Here is a 19,410-nt window from a genome sequence, read left to right as displayed (position 1 = left end):
ACCAACGACGAGACTTCTTCTAAGCCAGTCGCCGGTTCTCAGTGAGGCGACTTCACAGCCCCTGACGCCCACTACTTTAGACCAGCAGGCCGCTACCAACTCCCACGTGGAGTTGACTAGGCTGCTGGAAGCTCAAGGTATTGGACCTTCGGAGACTATTCTCTCAGATGGGTCCGGAGATGCTGAGCAGGCATCGGCTTCTGAGGGTGTTTTCAGACCTACTCAATTATACATTAAAACGACATCAGCTTCAAAAGCAAAGACTAAAGCACCTTTAAAGACAAAGAAACAAGGTACAATAGCCACATGGACAGGCCTCCATGCCCAAAAAACAGATGCTCAAAATGGCCGAAGACTTAATTACTTTGATCAGGGGTTCCCATCCCCCTCCTGATAAAAGGCCTAGGCAAGAGACAGAATATGAATCTTCAGATCAGGTTTCCATTTCATCTGATTCCTCTTCTGATCAGGAATACTCTTTTCCTCCCTATGAGGTTTCTGATGCTGAAGAATCTATCCCTTCAGCCTCTCCTCCTGAGGATTACTCTTTTGGGGAAACCTTGCGTACCATGAGGGAGCATTTTCACTGGGAGAGCCAAGATTATTCAGAATCTAAGAAAAGGCTCAGAGACTTCCTTTTACTACCACAATACAGGCCCCTAGCTATTCCACCTGTGTTAGACATTGTAGATGGTGTATTTTCAGAGTCCAGTCTGACCCCTGACTCCTTACCTCCAGCTCCTGTTAAGCCAGACAGGTACTACAGGGTTCCTGACTCTCATAAATTCCTTTTCAAAAACCCTGCTGCTGACCCAGAAACTATCTCTCAGGGTCCCAAAGGGGTCAAGGCTTCCGCTGCAAAAAATCCTACCCCCTCTGACAGGGATTCTAGGGCATTGGACAGATGGGGAAAAAAGATGTACACGTCTGCTACCTTGGCTATAAGGGCTTTAAATTGTCAGTTTCATGTGCTCAAATGTCAGCAATATATTATGTCACTACTTAAACAGAAAATGTTGACAAATTCTGAATGTGCAGAAAACAAAGAAATGCAAGATTTATTGCATGCAGCTGAACAAGTTGGAAAGCATACTTTGCAATGTGGTTTTGATTCTTTGGAGGCCTCCTGCAGGGCTGCTGTTACGGGTTCTGTCATCAGGAGGCATGCTTGGTTAAAGGAACAAAATCTGCCTGATCACGTCAAAGCAAAATTATTAGATGCTCCATTACAGCATGATACCTTGTTTGGTGTTAAAGCAGAAGAGGTGTTGAAGAAAATGGAGGACAAAGCTAAATCTATGCAAATGGTTAAGGATTTCTTACAGGTACAGCCTCCAAGATTTAGCAGACACTGGCCTACAAAGAACTGGTCCTTTCCAGCGTCAGACAGACCACGAAGGGGCAGATACAGATGCCCAAGAGGCAGATCCCAGCCTCAAGGTTCATACAGGTTTAAACAACGGGGTGCTTCTACCTCCAAATGTGGAGAAGACAAATCACAGCCATACAGGAAACAGTCCCATTGACTTCCCCCTGCCTGTACCAAGCACTTATCTTCTGGCAGCACCTTTAGGGGGAAAACTAGCACTTTTTTCTCAAAATTGGCACATAATAACCCAGGACAAATGGGTCCTAGACATAGTGTCACAAGGCTACAAGTTTCACTTCCATACCCTGCCAAGGACAAGTGGTTGGCTAGACCTGCCAAAACATCAGTGGGCAGAGGCACAAAAGCAAGTCTCATCCCTCATGGACATGAGGGCCATTCAACAAGTACCAGAGCAAGAGCAGGGACAAGGATTTTATTCAAGACTGTTCTTGGTACCAAGAAAGGACAAGACCTGGAGGCCAATACTGGACCTATCTATTCTAAACACATTCCTAGATATTCCAAAATTCAAAATGTTGACTCTACAGCAACGTCTGCCCATGCTGGGCAAGAAGGCTTGGCTTGTGACTTTAGACCTAAAAGAGGCATACCTGCATGTCATATCAGACAAACATGCAGAAGATGCCTCAGATTCAAAGCTGGCTCAATGCACTACCAATTCTCTGCACTGCCCTTTGGCTCATCTACTGCGCCCAGGGTCTTCACAAAGTGCCTGGCACCAGTAATTGCATTATGCAGACAAAGAGGAATACAAATATATCCTTACTTGGACATCTGCCTCATTCAAGCAGAGAACAAGGACATTCTACTACAGCATCTGGCATTTGTAAAGAGATTTCTAACAGGCCAAGGGTACACAGTCAATGAAAAGAAGTCAAAACTAGTACCCTCTCAAGAGATAATATTCCTGGGTGCAAGCTTAAATACAACTGCCCAGATGGCTTATCTCATGCCAGACAAACAAAAGCAACTGACTACCCATTTTAACCTGTTGGCAACAAAGGCCCAGTTATCTGCAAGAAAAATTCTGCAGGCTTTGGGCTTCATGGCATCGTGCATTCTACTAATTCCATATGCGAGACTGCATATGAGTAAACTTCAATGGTACCTAAAAAGTGTTTGGACTCAGCATTGCCACAGCCTGGAAGCAATAATTACCCTCATTCCCTGCCTGCAACAGGGTTTAGATGGTGGGCAAAGGCTTGTCACCAGAACAAGGGACAGCCATTTACTTTACCCCCAGCCAGGCAGACATTAACAACGGATGCATCAGATTATGCCTGGGGGGCCCACATGGCAGGAAGATGTATTCAAGGCACATGGTCAGCAAACCAAATGCATCTACATATCAATCAAAAAGAGATGCTAGCTGTTCAGAATGCCCTGACAGCCTTCAAGGACCTACTTCATCCGGGACAACTACTTATAAAGACAGACAACACCACGGTCATGCGGTATATAAACAAGCAGGGAGGCACTCATTCTTACCCCCTTTGCAGACTAGCCATGACTTTGTGGGACACAGCATTGACTTACCAAGTACATCTGCAGGCACAATTCCTGCCAGGAAAGATAAATACTCTGGCAGACGAACTAAGCAGAAACCTCATGGATCCCCACGAGTGGAAATTGGATCCACAAGTCTTCAACATGATAACAAGGAAATGGGGATGCCTGGATATAGATCTATTTGCCTCTCCTCACAACTACCAACTAAAAAGATTCTGCACAAGGACTTATCACAGACAAGCATGGAAATTGGATGCCCTATCTTTCAGCTGGAAAAGCTTAGCAGTGTATGCCTTTCCTCCACTGCCTCTCCTCCCCAAGGTACTCCTAAAGGTCAGACAAGAGAACCCAAAGATGATACTGATTGCCCCAGACTGGCCCCGCCAGTACTGTTATCCAATCTTAAGGAACTTGTTTCAAGGCCCGGCTTGGACCTTGCCTCAAATACCTCATCTACTATCCCAACAAAACAGTCAGATACTGCACAGCCAACTAAAGACCTTAAATCTGGCAGCATGGTGGATAATGCAGTCATACAAAATGCGCCTCTCACTAAAGCTGTGATGGATGTCATTTTGGAGGCCAGAAGGCCTAGTACCAGAAAATCTTACACTGGAAAATGGAAGAGATTCTGTGCTTGGAACCAGGCACAAGGAACTGACATAACTGTACCAAATATTCTTCAGATATTGCAATACTTAACTGAGATGCTGGACAAAGGCCTATCCTTTTCATCAATTAAAATTCATGCCTCTGCCATTTCAGCTCATTACAATATAGAGCCACCAATCTTTTCTCATCTTTTGTTAAGGCAGTACCTCAGAGGAGCAAAAAACTTAAGGCCTCCAAGGAGATTATCAATACCTGCATGGGACCTCAATTATGTCTTGGAAAAACTCACCCTGCCTCCTTTTGAGCCAACCGCAACAGCTGATATAAAGTTTTTATCTTGGAAAACAGCTCTGCTCCTAGCAATAACCTCTGCAAGACAAGTCTCAGAGCTGCAGGCACTCATGGCTGTGGAACCTTTTATCATTTTTTATCCAGACAGGGTTTCTCTGAGGACAAACCCAACATTTATGCCTAAGGCTGTGTCCAGTGTGGCCCTTAACCAAACTATTCATCTGCCTACTTTTTATCCAAACCCACAGAATAAGGGGGAGAAATTCTGCATTCTTTGGACATACACAGACAGCTACGCTTCTACTTGAACAGAACCAAAGCTTTCAGAAATACAGAGCAACTACTAGTGGCATATGCTACAGGATCACAAGGAAAGGCTATCTCAAAGCAGACTATTTCAAAGTGGATAGGCCACTGCATTCGTTTCTGCTATTCACAACATGGCAAGCCAGTGCCTACGGCCATTAGGCCACATTCAACCAGAGCAGCAGCCACTTCAGCAGCCTTCCTCAGGGGAGTACCAACCAAAGACATTTTAGAGGCTGCTACCTGGAGTTCAGTGCACACCTTTACAAAGCACTATCATTTACCACTCTACTCTAAATCCAGGGCAGGCTTTGCCACTGCAGTTCTGCAGGGCCTCATAGCTGCTTCTACTGCTATTTAGCTCCAGCCTTCCAACCATAGCTTTGGGATTCAACCCAAGTGTAATGACCGCAACAGTGAAACACGAAGAACATAGTACAGTTGTGTACACTTACCATAAATGTAGATGTTCGAGTGTATTCACTGTTGCAGTCCAGGTTACCCACCCACCATCCCCCATATCTTTGCTGGATCTTATCTGCACTTCTCTAATCTATACAACCTATGTGGTGTATTTGTTTGTAGATGAAGGTATAATATTTTTTGGTGCATGCATGTTTTATTGGCATATTTTTAGCCTACCCTTTTGGGGGCACCTGACATCTGGGGCAAGAAAAACTGAAGAAAATGGCGTCGGCTGCATCTTTTATACCCCTGGCACACTGACGTCAGGGAAGAGGAGACAGCAACCGACGCCGGACCTAGACTTTGGAATTCAGGCTGACTGAGGGTAGCCTGCCAGCAGGATAACCCAAGTGTAATGACTGCAACAGTGAATACACTCGAACATCTACATTTATGGTAAGTGTACACAACTGTACTTTTCCGGATGTATACATAGCAGCAGGCAATGTTGTGCGAGAACTGTGCATATAGCAACAGTATTTTAAAGAAATGACAGGCACACCTCTCCCTTGCATCAATAAAATGATGTCATGGCTTGAAAGGCCAAAATATCTCACACCTGTAACACCAGTAGTACAGTTGTACATTCATTTTTACCAGTATCATGTAACTTCTGCGGTTGCATATCAGGTGTTCAAAATCCAGATTGGCTGACTGTAAGCATTGCATGTCCAAAAGCTGTTATGCATGAATGACACCCACAAATGTTATAATGTGAACAATTACAGTGGGAGATACTTCCCCAACCCTCATATCTCATACAAAGTGCAACACCATCATACAATGTAATGACTTCACATAGATGGAGTCTCACAGTTTTGTTAAGACTTCCACTGTGGCGCATATGATTCATGCATGTTTATAGTCAGTGGGCTATAGCCTACTTTTCAGTTCCAGCCAAGGAAAACATTGTATGAATGTATTGACATTACAAAAACAACACTGCTTGAAGTTATTATTTTCAAATTTTTTAGTAAAAATATTGATTTATTTATAATATAAATAATATTTGTGTTTGTGTTGTCTGCATGCTGTTATGGCAGTGTTCACTCTACAGTCTTCTGAGCATGCCCAGTATAATCTTTTATTGGATGCACTCCATTTACAAACTGAGACCTTGAACTACTGCAGTGTCAGCAAATCTGCATTGTCATTTGTCACTCGTGTATTTTGGTTGCTATTATATTGCTGTTTATGGTGCACATGTATATGCTTGTCTAAGACATGTCAATGCAATGTACCCCGCCCGTCTATATTGTCCAATGACAGATATTAAAACATGTCCCTTATGGCTGCGAATGACACAGCTGCTGTATGCCTCATGAGTTGTTTATACAGGATGGATTGGAGGATACAGCACTACAGTCAGTTATCTTCCCTGTAGGTACATGTCATATTCAGTAACTGCACTGTGTGTGAATGGCCCCTAATTTAACTACTATCCTTGGTAACTATTATCTCAACTTGGCATGTTATCATCATTATCACATTTACTCCACTTTCTTACAATGTTAGCATGTCCATTTTTAAGGTATGTACATGAGTAAACACATAGAAACAGGATTATTTATTATTACTATCAATATGGATGTCTTTCTACTGAAAAATGTTTCTTTATGGCATCATCAGTTTGAATACATTAACTTAGTACATTATGTTCCATTTACACTCCCCTAATAATAATCCCTGCACTGCTCACATTGTATTCCATGTAAATTAACCCAATTTCAAGTCACCTCCATCTATATTCTTAAAAGTCACTCACCTTTACTTCATGTAAGCTGTCCGCATGTGCTTGCATACTGTGTTTGCTTACAGGCAAGTACATTTCTTCACATTGTGTGTTCATATTCCCAGCACCATTTCATGGCTGTCAACAGAAAAAAATAAAATGGTGCTTGGAATCATGTAAGCACTGAACAGCATGCATATTCAATGAGTGTTGCTGCTCATTGTGCTAATGTGCTATAATCATGTAGGCCTTGCTCAAAACATACACAATTATTCATGAATACCAGTGATTATTCTCAGAACTTGGTCATTATTAAGAGAAATAGAATATTTTGCAGTTAATACATGGATGCAGTTTTGATGAATGGGGATAACATTAATTTAGGTTTTTATGCACGTATTGATATCAAAAACTGTGGGTACAGCAGAGATATGAACAATAAGTATGAGAGTGTTTTGTTGAAGTTAAATGGAAACTGAAAAGCTGATGCATTTTCCAAAAGTTGCTCATGTGTAATCTACAGGTTTATCAAGATCAACAATGAAAATGGTCTTATATTTTTGTGGCATTCATTGAGCCACCATAAGAATGGAGGTTGTGAAAACGTTGGTCAAATGAGATGTATTAAAGCTCAATGCATAAAAAGTTTTATAACTGTAATAAAGAGAGGTACTTTTAGATTGATTGACAACAAGAGAGGCAAGCAGAATGGTGACAGAAGATTTAAGGAAATCATAAATCTGCATCTGGAATATCAAAAGAAGAACATGAGCAGGAGGAATTACCTGCAAAGTAATTCATAAGGCTTACAAACAAACAAATAAATAAATGGATAGATAAATAGCCTGAAACGTCCACATTCAAAGCAACTGCAGCACCCTATTACTGCACTTTGCATGGGTTCCCTTGCTGTAGCCCCCCAGGCAACCATCCTAACTACCCCATCCTCTTTTTGACAAATGATCTGTCTCTCAGGACTGATGTTTTTTGTTAAGCTGTGCACATTTATACTTTTAATTCCTTGTGTAGTTTGTTTTGTCTTTCAGATACAGCTCACTTGTGTTACATGAGAATCAGAGCTAAGGAATGTGTTGCTAGGATAAGTAACCTGGTCTGTCGCAGTGATGTCTCTTTGCGCTTTGTTGCACAAGGTGGGATGGGGTGGGAATAACCTTTAGTGCATCAGCTGGGAATCTTTGAAGACTTGTCAGCTGAGGTCTCTCAGTGTAAAGATACAGTAGTTACTGTCTGCAGGGGGCACTCACAAAGAATCAGTTGATATGGTGAGTACTTACATATCTGTAACTAATATTTGGGCCTCCCAAATGCTTACTAACCAAAAAAATTGAAAGAGCCATATGTGAAGATGTATTTTTCACTGCAGAATACTTTTACTTTATTTACTTTAACATTAAATTCTAATGTTTGCAGGAGGATATGGAAATGGCAAAATACCTGTCTCGTTTGTTTACAGCAAAACAAAAATTTTACAAGCAGAACAAGATGTGCACAGAGTAAGTCAAAGTAAAAAACATGAAGTAATCTTATACATAGTGTGACTTTAATATGACTTAACTGTGATATTTTCAAGATGTGCTTCTGCAGGATTTAGATTAGGCTGGAGCCTTAACATACTGTTTCTCCAATGTAATTTCTCTCACCATAGTTTACTTTCTTACAGCTTCTGCTACTAAAAAGCTAACTGAAAAGAAACGTTTACCCTCCAAAATTGCTTCATTTAATACTTTCTGTTCATTTGTTTTAACTGGCGGAAAACAAGGTATTTGCACAAATCAAATTGCTCTGTTATCTTAACAGGTAATATGTATTCTGAAAGACAGACCTAGATAGTGAAAAATTCCTCAAAAAGATAAGGTTTTTAAGATAGAACATCTTTGATATAGGGAGACGGAGTGTAGCCTTTGCACATTTTAAACTGCTCTAGTAATAATTCATAACTAACCGAAAATGTAAAGACTGTCCTTGTACTGATGTGTACAGACCTGTTTGTTGGCCTGTAAATTCCTTAAAGTGGGAAGCAAATAGGAATATGAACCTTGGAGATGATCATAGGGATGGCAGGTGTACAAGTCAGAAAATTATACCGGCTATGTTAAGATGAGGACTACTGTGACAGTTTGGCTTGTTAATATTCCTTGTGAGGCCTTGAAGGTCTTTTGATGGATCACTGCTGCAGTTTCCTCTTCTGAAATCCTGTCTTGGCACATAATTCTTGAATTCTGTAACTGCCTTGCGTCTCCCATTCTTGCATGTCTGAACATCATATGTTGGGATCAGTGGGCACTGTGCTGTTAACTCCCTGGTGCCACTCAAACATGTTGGATCGTGATCCTAATGTAAGGTATAGGATAACTCCTGCATCTGATATTTATAAAACCTAGACCTTCTGAGTGCATCATCAGTCACCAGAACACTATCCAGGACTTGCAAAATGCTGTCTTCTCTGCTTTTGGGAGGAGCACAATGTGAAGAATTTCATAGTTGTCTTACTTTAGCTACGTTGGGAAGAAGAGGAAGACTATACAGGTACAAGTGGTTAGGAGCCACAACTGACACCTCAGAGGCATTGCCAATCAGGCATGAGTGGATTAATGGTATTCATATAAGAAACCACAGCTGCTTCACATTTAGTTGTTTGTAGTTTGAATCTGTGTTTGTAACTGTAGCAAGGAGCTAGTGTAATGCTAGAGTTACAGAAGGACTTTTTACTTCAGAAGACTGTTTTCGTCCTCAGTTTCAAAGCACTATGTATTTATTAATTGATTGATTGATTATCAACTTCTGGTTAGGGAATGCCACTCTGGGAATTGCCTAGGTCCAAATGACCTAGCTTGGCACAGGTGTCAGTGCTTCAAGTCTGACCACTTGAAGAAAAAGATATGAGAAGCATTAGGCCTACTTCAGTACTCATAAGATAGCAGTACTGGAGGGTGACCAACATGCGGACTGGCAGGAAATAATTTCCCTATGTGATCCCATGAAAGAATCAAACTATAGAAAGATGCTAAGGGATCAGGAGTCCAAGTACTGGCCAAAGTCACTTCTAGTGAAGTTTGTCGTTCACTGAGCCTACACACTTTTGCATGTTGTGTATTCTTACTTGGCAAGCATAAAATGAGCTTTCAATCCTTTGATTGGCTAATAAAACTGAAGATGGTAAGAGAGGTATCCCTGAGGAGTCATTCTAAAAGATTAGTCACATTCCAGCGTCTGGAACAGCATCATTACCATTCTGCTTACGTGGAGTGATACAATGAGTCCCATATTAGAAGCCGATTGCTCATTGGTAAGAGCTTAGCAGACTGTTTATGCTCTTCTCATACACAGCAGGCTGCAAGCAATCATATAACTTTAGACACTTAAGGACCATTCATTGCTCGTGGAATATGTCCACAGAGGTGTGGGAGTATAATGTTTGGAGAATACAATTTGATGCTAGTGCAGGACTCCTTGCAGACCTCTCATGAACTGGCACTGTCTTTGGTGTATACTTACCCTCACTCTGGTGGAGGGCCTTCCTCTGACAACGAGCATCAACTCCTCATTTACTGCTTACCAGCCATGTCAGGTGAATAGAGACCACGCTGTGCTAGACCCAATGGTAAGACAAGCCCTTCAGAATCCCTGTGAGAGTGCAATTCTGAAAGCACTAATATCTTTGTTTAAGAGATAAGCAAGAATAATAAAACTTTCCTTCCTGGTAGCAGTCCTCTCCTGTGGAGAGATGATCAGGCTTCTAAGACTCTGTGTGGACTAGCCTTTACCATATTTGCCTTTTCACCAGAAAAAGCTGAAACATTATTTGAAGAAATGATGAAGAACTTTTAGTCATACCCCCAGTAACTCCTCTCCTCCGAGATGTCCTGTTTATAACCTAGAAGCAATAAGACTCTTTTCCTCCTGAGGAAGGAGCATGCCCTCGTTAAAGTATCTGGCTGGGTATAGTGGAAACAAGACAAAGTATCTTGGGGTAGATTCCTGTGCAACTTCTGCAATTAAACATAGGCCTCAAAGACCACAGTGCCTTTCTACCTTGCCACTGCATAAGAAGTCTACAGTTCTAGACAGCGTTGGCAAGACAATGTTCTCCTTCACTTTGGGTTTTGAGCCCTGAACTGCCTGTGCCATCTGTCTCAACTCCTGTCCTTCTTTGTAATTAGGCTTTAGGAAATCAGGCAGAACTCTCTGCTAATGCTTCAAGGAGTTTCTAGAAAAGACTTGTTATGGTTTTGTAAGTCACTTCATAATTTTGACTCTGCTGTTAAGTGTAGATTAGCAGCATTTGTAATGTTTTTGGCTGTCTTCCTTCAAGACTATTCTGAGGTAGTCTGTTCTAGATGCCTCAGTATGGTTCATCTGTCTAAGCCACTCAGAACTGAATCAAGATTAGGTGAGGACAGTTAAATGGACACTCAATAAAAAGATTTTTACATGGTGGGGACCCCTGTCCCCCATACAGGGCATCTCCTTCCGGGACACATTATGTAGTGTAACTAAGCCCAGGGTTACAAAGTCTCGGAGTAAGTTATGAAAATCATTGTGGGTTATCCAGTCATGTAATTGGGCTCATCCAGTTGTGGTATACTGAAAGGCAAACATATAATGGATGTCCCTGGTGGAGAGAAAGTATTCTTTTTCAGGTTTCTCACAACCTCATTGAAAACTTCAGTAGCAGAAACAGGCATTGCCTGCTGTGTAGAGTCTTCACAGAATGAGGACAGTAATCACGTGTGTAGTGATTCTCCTCTCGTCCCTTAAACTACACTTGGCAAGCCTCCCAAGGACAAAAATCGTAGGATGATACAACAATTGTAGTTACTGCTCAGGACTACCTTTGGTGGGCCATTTGTCTTGAGTTTACCCCAGGAAGGATGATTAGAACCCTTCAAGACCATGTCTGAGGAGACTGCATTGGTATGGATTTGGTTTAAAATGGCTAGATTTTGATCGTCATTATTCAAAAGCCACATACAAGAGCATGTGGGCTCCTTGAAGCTCCAGGAACAGGCCCTAAATACACTTCATATAAGAACCAAATAACCTGTTCCTCCTGTGGAAAAAGTAAGGGGTTCTACACCCTCCTCTTTCTCATCCTAAAGGGAACATGGTATACAGTGCAATCCTGGGCCTCAGCAACCTCTGTGACAATATTCAGAATGTCATATTCAAGAGAGTGACTCTCCAGCAGGTCATTTCCCTGCTATTACTGTGGAACTAAATGTTATTTCTGGACATGATGGATACATTTTGGCATATCAACATTTTGGGGCCTTATGGAAAGTTCATTCCATTCATTGTTGGTGGGTACCACTTTCAGTACAAGGTGCTGCCATTTAGTGTCTTCTTGGAACTCTTAGTGTTTACCAGTGCCCTTGCTGTGGTGGAAAGGGCCTTGCAGGAGTGAAGATTTCTTATTTTTTGTATTTGACTGATTCACTGCTTTGGCCCCATCAAAAATCTCCCAAGTAACAACCCTTGTTTAGGCCCTTACATTATATAAACTCTATGGACTCTGTTAAACTAGCAAAAGTCTTCTCTCACCTTAGCATAGAGTATTTAATTTAATGGAGCCGATTGAATACTCTTTATTTTTAGACATTACTTCCCACAAAGAGCACGGGAATTTACAGCATAAGGAAAAAAAAATGTAGATGGAAATACAACTCATTCTGCACCTATTGGCCCTCATTGCAACCTCTGTTTACACAGTTCTATCTGTTCATCAACAGTTAAGGATGCTCCACTGACCAGAGTGATATTTTGCAGGATCACATCCCTTTCACTGACCTATAGAATGGTGGAAAGCCCATACCAGTCTCGGTGTTAGGTTGACCTCCTGTCATCCCAACCCACTGCAGAGTCTCATAGTGGATGATTAACATGTGAAGCCACCATGAAGGGGATTACAAATAAACCTGTTTGAACGGAGGGCAGCATTTCTTGCAGTACACATATCTTACTCAGTACAACAATGCAAGTCAATCATATCCCCCCATCCTGGAGACATTAAGTCATTCTGTCTTCAGGCTTAGCTTCTCTTATAGATCCTGTGATTCTCCCAGACCAAAGTGTCATTGGAATTTAGCTGCCAGAAAACCTACCAATCATCTGATTTACTCTACCATGAGGAAAGGGTTCTTCCTCTGGACAGAGAGCATTTACACCACTTCATTCTTCAAGTTTGAGAGAGGTTAATGTCCATACAGTTATTACACCCTATGTTTATTTATAGAAAAGATGTAAGTTTAACAAGTAGACTACTACATGGTCAGTTTATACATAGAATTATGTCAGGACGGCAACAACAAGGAAAAAGACCACATGCGCATTATGGAGCATGTGCCTTGCCATTGCCCAGACACAAATATATGTTGAATGGAAACATGCTTCAGACATACCAGAGTTTGTCATGTGAATCTAAAGTTGTTTTATATGTACCTGCTCAAAAACATATGTTGGCTTGACAGAAAAAAAAGGCCAGTTAGAAGAATCTTAGAACATCTGAGTGATTTAGAAAAGGTAATGTAACAAACCCAGTGGCTTGGCATTTTATAGGTTAAACACATAGTAGATTGAAGTTCATGGATTTGTTATAGCACATTGTTCATCTTAGATATAGTCATAAACAATAGTTGTTGAAATGTCAGACTTATCAACAATGGAGCACTTTTTTTGTTGTTTATTTTATTTTTTGGCATTTGTTTACCAGGGAAGTCTGACTGAACAGTGCCCTTTGTTTTACCAGAGACCCAGGGGGAAAACAGTTCCATTGTTCAAACATCCTTGACATCAGATACATCCTTTACAGTTTCCGTTACAAATAACAGTGATGTGAGTTGTATATGAATATTACTTTAATACAGCAAGGTATAAGCAGTACAGTGTCATCAATATGCATAGATTGTCAGGTTTTACATAAGAATATATTTTTTACAATAAGACTTGTTAAAAATCTTAGACATGGAAAGATTAAAGTATTAGAGCAGCCCAAAGAAAGGAAGGAGGAGGGAATAATTGTGATAATAGTACATTAGGTTTTGTGGCACAAATTCATATAACTGTATCAGAACCAGTTTAACCAGGGATGGTGCAGGTGCAGAGCCATTCATCAGTCAAGTATTGTTTCAGTTGGCATTTAAAGTCTTTCAGGTTGCAGACTGTTTTTAAGTGAAGTGGGACGGTATTCCAGCTATTAGCAATGCAGTTTGAATACAGGGAGTATCCTGCCTTGTTAGGTTTTGGGGAGTAATGATTTGCCAGTGGATTGCAGAGGCCTCTTCATAGTGTGAGGTTGAATAATGCAGTGAAGAGATGGGAATTTTTCCCAGCTGTTTGAAGGTTGTAATTACTTATGTGTACGATAGTGAATTATTTAGTTCAAGTCTTAGAGAGAGGCAGTGATGTGTGGATAATTCACTGACCTATTATGGTTGTTGTACTGGTATTTAAGTTGGTTGGGATGGGTTTTTACATGTTCTGATGAAGTCCCAGGTTGTTGGGGCAAAATCACTCAATATTCTATATGTATTTTAATAAAGGCAGACTTTTAACCATAGAAACCCTTGGTCAGTGCGTTTTTTTGTTTTCATGGTTGTTTTTTGTGTTTTGCACTACACCATATTTTGGTGTCATTAATAAATTAGTTAAACAGTAGTTGTCTTAGGATGGAGCTTTGTGGGACTCTAGATTTGTTGAGGAAGGAAAGATGAGAAATCATCTTGCCATTACAGTAGTGACTCAGTGGCTCACTTTGTTAAATACTCTGTATACAGTTCATTTTGGATGGCACAGTGGTGCAGCGGTTACGTTGTCACTGAACAGCAAGAGGTTCTCAGGTTTGATTCTCGGCTGGAGTGCCTTCTGTGAGGAGTCTGCATGTCCTCCCTGCATTTGTGTGGGTTTCCTCTGGGTGCTACGGTTTCCTCCCATGTTACAAAGACATGTATCTGGAGCGTTCTCTCCAGGCCTCCATTGAAAATTTGCTTTGTTCCAAGTTGGACTTTCCTAGTAAACAAATGTTAAATAAATAAATAAATTTTCACTGATTGGGACCATACCTCTCAACTATCCAGATTTTCGCAGAATGTTCTGATTTCTGCCTTATAATTTTTTTCTGTTCCTCATAAAATTTGTGGTTTTCTGGTAAATCACTGAGGATTGAAGTCACTAAATAATGGAATTCATTTGAGTTTCAGACTTCATATTCATAAAAAAAATGTATACTAACACAAATTGTGTTATTCTAGCAACTTCCTAAGGTTACAAGAGCAATATTTAAAATCTGTCCCTATTTTTGTACTTTGAACCCCTTATTATTTTAGGCTTTGTCCAGATTTCTTGTGCTAAAAGGTTGAGAGGTATGATTGGGACCTATTTCTGAAGTAACTAAGAAACCAATCAAGTGAAAAGAGTGATACCCCACAGGAAGAGAGTTTAGTTAGGATAATTTGTTGATAAAAGTGTTGAATGCTTTGGATAGATCCAGAAGTATGACTAAGGTTAGAAGACCTGAATTTCTTTTGTGATTTATTATGTCTGTGAACCATAGAAGGCCAGTGGTTGTACTGTGATTGGGTCTGAAACCATGCTGTGTGGAAGAGTGGAGGTTATGGGAAGTAATATATGTAGTGAGTTGAGAGTGAATACATCTTTCTAAGATTCTAGTTAAAGGTGAGAGAATGGCAATTGGTCTTTGGTTTGTGAGGTTGGTTGATGAGACGCCTTTAGGAAAAGAGGTATTATATAGGATTTTTTTTCCATTAGGTGGGAAATATTTTTCTTTGATATATCTATTTATTAGACTCGAGACAGGATATGCAAGGCTATCTTCAGCAAGTTTGAGGTATGCAGATATAAGTTGGTTGGAACCAGTGGTTGTTGTCTTAAGGGTGTGCAGGTGTTTTTAATTGTAGATGTTGTCACTGGAGTGAGTGTGAAGGTCTGTTGTGGCTTCAATGATTGGAGTGTGATGGCTGGATTTATAGTTTTGTTTTATATGAGGGAGGTTACTGTACTTATAAAATGCAAGTTAAACTGTGAAGCAATTCTTTGGGAGTTATTGGTTGGGAATGGGATGGGCTGGGTTGATTTTCCAGGACTGAGCAATGATTATTGATTTCCAGAAGTTTTTTTTTTTTTTTTTGAATTTCTGATGAATTTTGGTTGTTGTTGATGAAAGTTTGGTGTTAGTTGCTTATATGTGATACATTTTATTATTATGACTCTGTCACTTTAAGAAGTTGGTTGACACCAATTACTAATTATTTTCAGACTGTTGTATAAAGAATTGATGTACTTGAATAGTTTTGGTTACTTGATGGCTGGACAGCTGAATCACCAGAGTTTTTAATAAAAGTTTAATTTTATTTTGCTTCAGGCAAATGGTGTATGTAAATGTTCCTTACTTTGTTTGAGACTCCTGTTGCTAATATATAACAGTTTGATTTGGGTCTTATATATTTCACAAAGTGCATCACAGCCTTGAAGATGGCAGAAATGTGACCTGGCACTGACTTATCAAGCAGCTCCTTAACTGATTTATGTACATCACCTGCCTCTGAAGTATCCCTCTCCTCCTCAAAACTTCTTGATTGATGTTCTGGTCCAGCCTGCTGGATCAGTTGATTTGGGTGTTTGTCTTGAAAGATGCTCTTCTTGGTAGTTATTACTTCTGTCCATAAGATCCCAGAATAGCTGGTTGTTGTTCATAGGGAAACTTATCTGACATTTTACAAAGATCATGCTTCCCTTAGGTGTAACCAGTTTCTCTTTCCAAGAACGGTTTCAGACCTTCTCTTTAACCCATCAGTTCATCTCCCTTTTTATCAAGGAAAGATTCCAAAAGGGAAATAAGAAAGTCCTCCACAATCTTTATGTGTACAATATACTACAGTATGATATTTAGGCATATTAAGCAAGCCTCTTTTGCCTGTCTAAGCCTTATAACAAATGTATCTATGGAATTCATTCAAAGCTTTTTATAAATTCTGTCACCTTTACCATTCCTTATTTCACCAAGGAGACAGTTCCAGCTCCCTACTGCTCTTCCATGCAGCCAATTTATTGTTCTCTATGCTTACTGAATGTTCTCAGTTGTTTAACTTTATCAACATTTTGTCTTTTTTAACTCCCAAACATTCCCATAGAAAGAGATCTTGTATACATAAGAATACTAAAATCATGTCACCCAGCTAAAGAGAACAGATCCAGTAGAGAAGGCCCTTCTTGCTAATGGCAGATTTTCTATATTACTAATCACCTTAGAGAACTTCTCTATTAGTCTTAATTTCTGGAATTTACTACAAGAGGACAATTTACTGTATATCACATCCTGTTTTGGGTCTGATTACATGAATGTAAACAATGTTCATAGCTTCACCCTTTCTTGATTTCATAAATGTCTTTATACAGCTAATGATTCTGTTGCAGTCATTTACCTTATTATCAATATGATGATAGAAACCAAGGGTGTTATCAGTCCATTCACCTAAGTCTCTAGATAGGTATATCTTTTCATTTTTTCTGTTTTCAGTTTTATACAGTAATACAGAAGGTACGGACCTAATTGCATCTAGTTTTGTCAAAATGTATTGCCTGTGCCCATTTGTGTATTCCAGTTAGGCACAACTAGAGGTGTCTCCTGGTCCTTTAGTATTGTAATATACTTCACATTTTTCACACGTTTATATTTTACTTGCAGGTGATACTTGAGTTCAGGAAAATAGGCCAGTTGTTTATCTCCTTTGCAGCATGTTAAAGACACTGGCTATGACTAAGTAAACCCTTTCCTTGAGTTTTTTTGTCTGTTTCATTTTTGCTACCCTGCAGATGATCACCTGCTAACCAGTGCTGTTGAAGTACATGCCACTAGTGGTGTGGCTCTTTCCAGTACCTGTATGAAGAATGTATCCATTATGGACATTGGTATTGTGGACATTTGGTCATCATTTTCTACCTTTCACAAACTTTCCAGCTTCCTTGGTGTCTATTGGAGTTTTTTCTTTGACACTTCAGTGCTTCAGGATGAGACCTCCTGAGATTTTACTCTGGCTCCTACCTTCTTCAGAAATGTTCCTGTTTGTATCTTTGGGATTCTTTACAGAGTGCTATCAAAATGTACAAATGCTTACCATATCAACTAATCTGTTTGAAGATCCTCTGCAAGTGTATTTAATAGCCTCTCTCTCTGCTGTGACCAGAGAGATTTCCCATTTGCTACTGTGAATGGATTTTCCTGTATCACTATTTTTATACGTTTTGTTCTTATCTTTCCGATGTTCTCACTTTGAGTCTTGGGATCAGTCTAGGGATTGTAGGAGATAAGATGGCCCCCTAGTACTGGTATTTGATGTCACGGTATGCACCTGTACTCTTGTGCTCAGGAAAATGCCAAATTATGTTTTGATATCAGGTTGGAAAAGGTAATAGTGTTCCTCTGCAAAAGGCCTTTTTACAGATTGACTGATAAGATGAGTAATCCTATATTTGTGGTTTCTCTTTTTTCTTAAATAAATATTTATTGCTAAGTTTAACTCAAGCAACCTTCTCCTGAACCATGTCTTCAATGTTAGGAAATCATTTAGCACTCAATGCCTCAAAATCCAAAATTATGATTTTCACCCCCTCTAGAAACACCAGCATTGACAAAGCATCCTTCTCTGTATTTAGCCAAAATAAGACCTCTGTTGAAATAGTTGCCTATGCAAAGCTGCTGGGTGTCATTATCAATGATAAATTAAAATTTGATATAAATCTACAAACAAATATTAAAAAAAAACATCAAAAGCTCGGAATGCTTTACCTTCATAGTTGATACCTTACTCCCTCATCCAAACAACTCCTATCTACCACTTACCTCATTCCCTCTCTCCTATATGGAGCCCCACTCCTTACCAATCTTCAATCAGCCCTTAAATCTAAACTATCTTTTCTGCTGTAATAAAATATCAAAGTTCGCCGCAGGATCCATATCCTCAACTCACCACTGCAACTCACTCCATTCACTCAGTTGGTTGGAACTCCCTAACTATTTGATATTTATTCAGCTAACAACAGCATATAAGCTCATATTTAAACCCTCTAACTACCCTTCCCTGTCTTTTACCCTAAAAATGCATCAGCCTCACAGAACTCTCATATCTAATAATCAAAATCTCCTAGAACTTTACAAACCCAAACATACCACAGGACAACTTTTACTATCTTTCTCCCTGGCCAGGTCATGGAATTCACTTCCCCCTCACATCAGAACTACCCATAATCACTCTAACTTTAAAATCTTACTTCACTCTCATCTCTCCTCCTTCTGGGAATGCTCCTGCTCTCACCTCTCCTGATACATCTACCCTTTCACTACCCTCTATATCTAAGTCATCCCTAGGCCTCCTCCTATCTCAAAAACATCCTAATAACCTCTTCTTGATCCAATTTTTTTCTCCACTTTATTTTCTCAAAAATGTATCTCTCTCTATAAATTTCCTCTTCTTGATCCAAATTTTTCTCAAAAATGTCTCTGTCTCTCTATCTCTACAAATTTCCTCATAGCTTTTTGGTTACTGAATTACATAATTCAAAATAAGTTTTTCTTTTATGGACTACTTAAAATGTTTTGTTTCTTTATTATTGTAAACATTGTAGTTAAGAATTTTAAAATATATTTTTGTAAATACTGAATCGTGGAGCTTTTCTCCTGGGCCTCCATTGAAAATGGGTTCTTCTAGGCCCAATGGACTTTCCCGATTAAACTGCAAATAAATAAAAATAAATAAATTTATTCCCAGAGGAAATGTTTTTTTCAGAATAAACATGCACACACATCTTTTCCATTAGTCCAATTTAATCCTTTATAATTTCCTTTTCTTTCTGAGGCTTGTTTTTAATCTTATGGCTCTTAACTCCAGCTACGGTAACAACAATTTTTGACTCTGACTTCTCCCATCTTTTTTGCCAAACAATTTTTTCTCTGTACACCATTTTCCTTTTAAGCAAAAGGAAATGATTCAGTGGCTTCCTTTCCTGGGTTGTGCTGTTGAGATTCCTTTCTGCAGACTGATTGACATTTTGTCATTTCTTGTGCATAATTCCT

At 39.7% G+C, this 19,410-nt stretch overlaps 1 protein-coding gene across 1 annotated transcript in view; it reads left to right on the top strand.

The window, feature by feature from the left end:
* Positions 1-19,410, top strand: part of PTPN14 (protein tyrosine phosphatase non-receptor type 14) — a 1,716,286-nt gene that overhangs the window by 1,438,197 nt on the left and 258,679 nt on the right. The window contains exon 12 of the mRNA XM_044061300.1: positions 7,737-7,819. Within this exon, the coding sequence (XP_043917235.1) occupies positions 7,737-7,819 (83 nt within the window). The remainder of the gene's footprint in view (positions 1-7,736; positions 7,820-19,410) is intronic.

The sequence above is a fragment of the Protopterus annectens genome, chromosome 1.part0 (assembly GCF_019279795.1).
Source record: "Protopterus annectens isolate FY-2018-M chromosome 1.part0, PAN1.0, whole genome shotgun sequence".
Taxonomy (NCBI): Eukaryota; Metazoa; Chordata; order Ceratodontiformes; family Protopteridae; genus Protopterus; species Protopterus annectens.
Note: the sequence above shows the minus strand (reverse complement) of the source record. Positions and strands in the feature narration are given on the sequence as shown.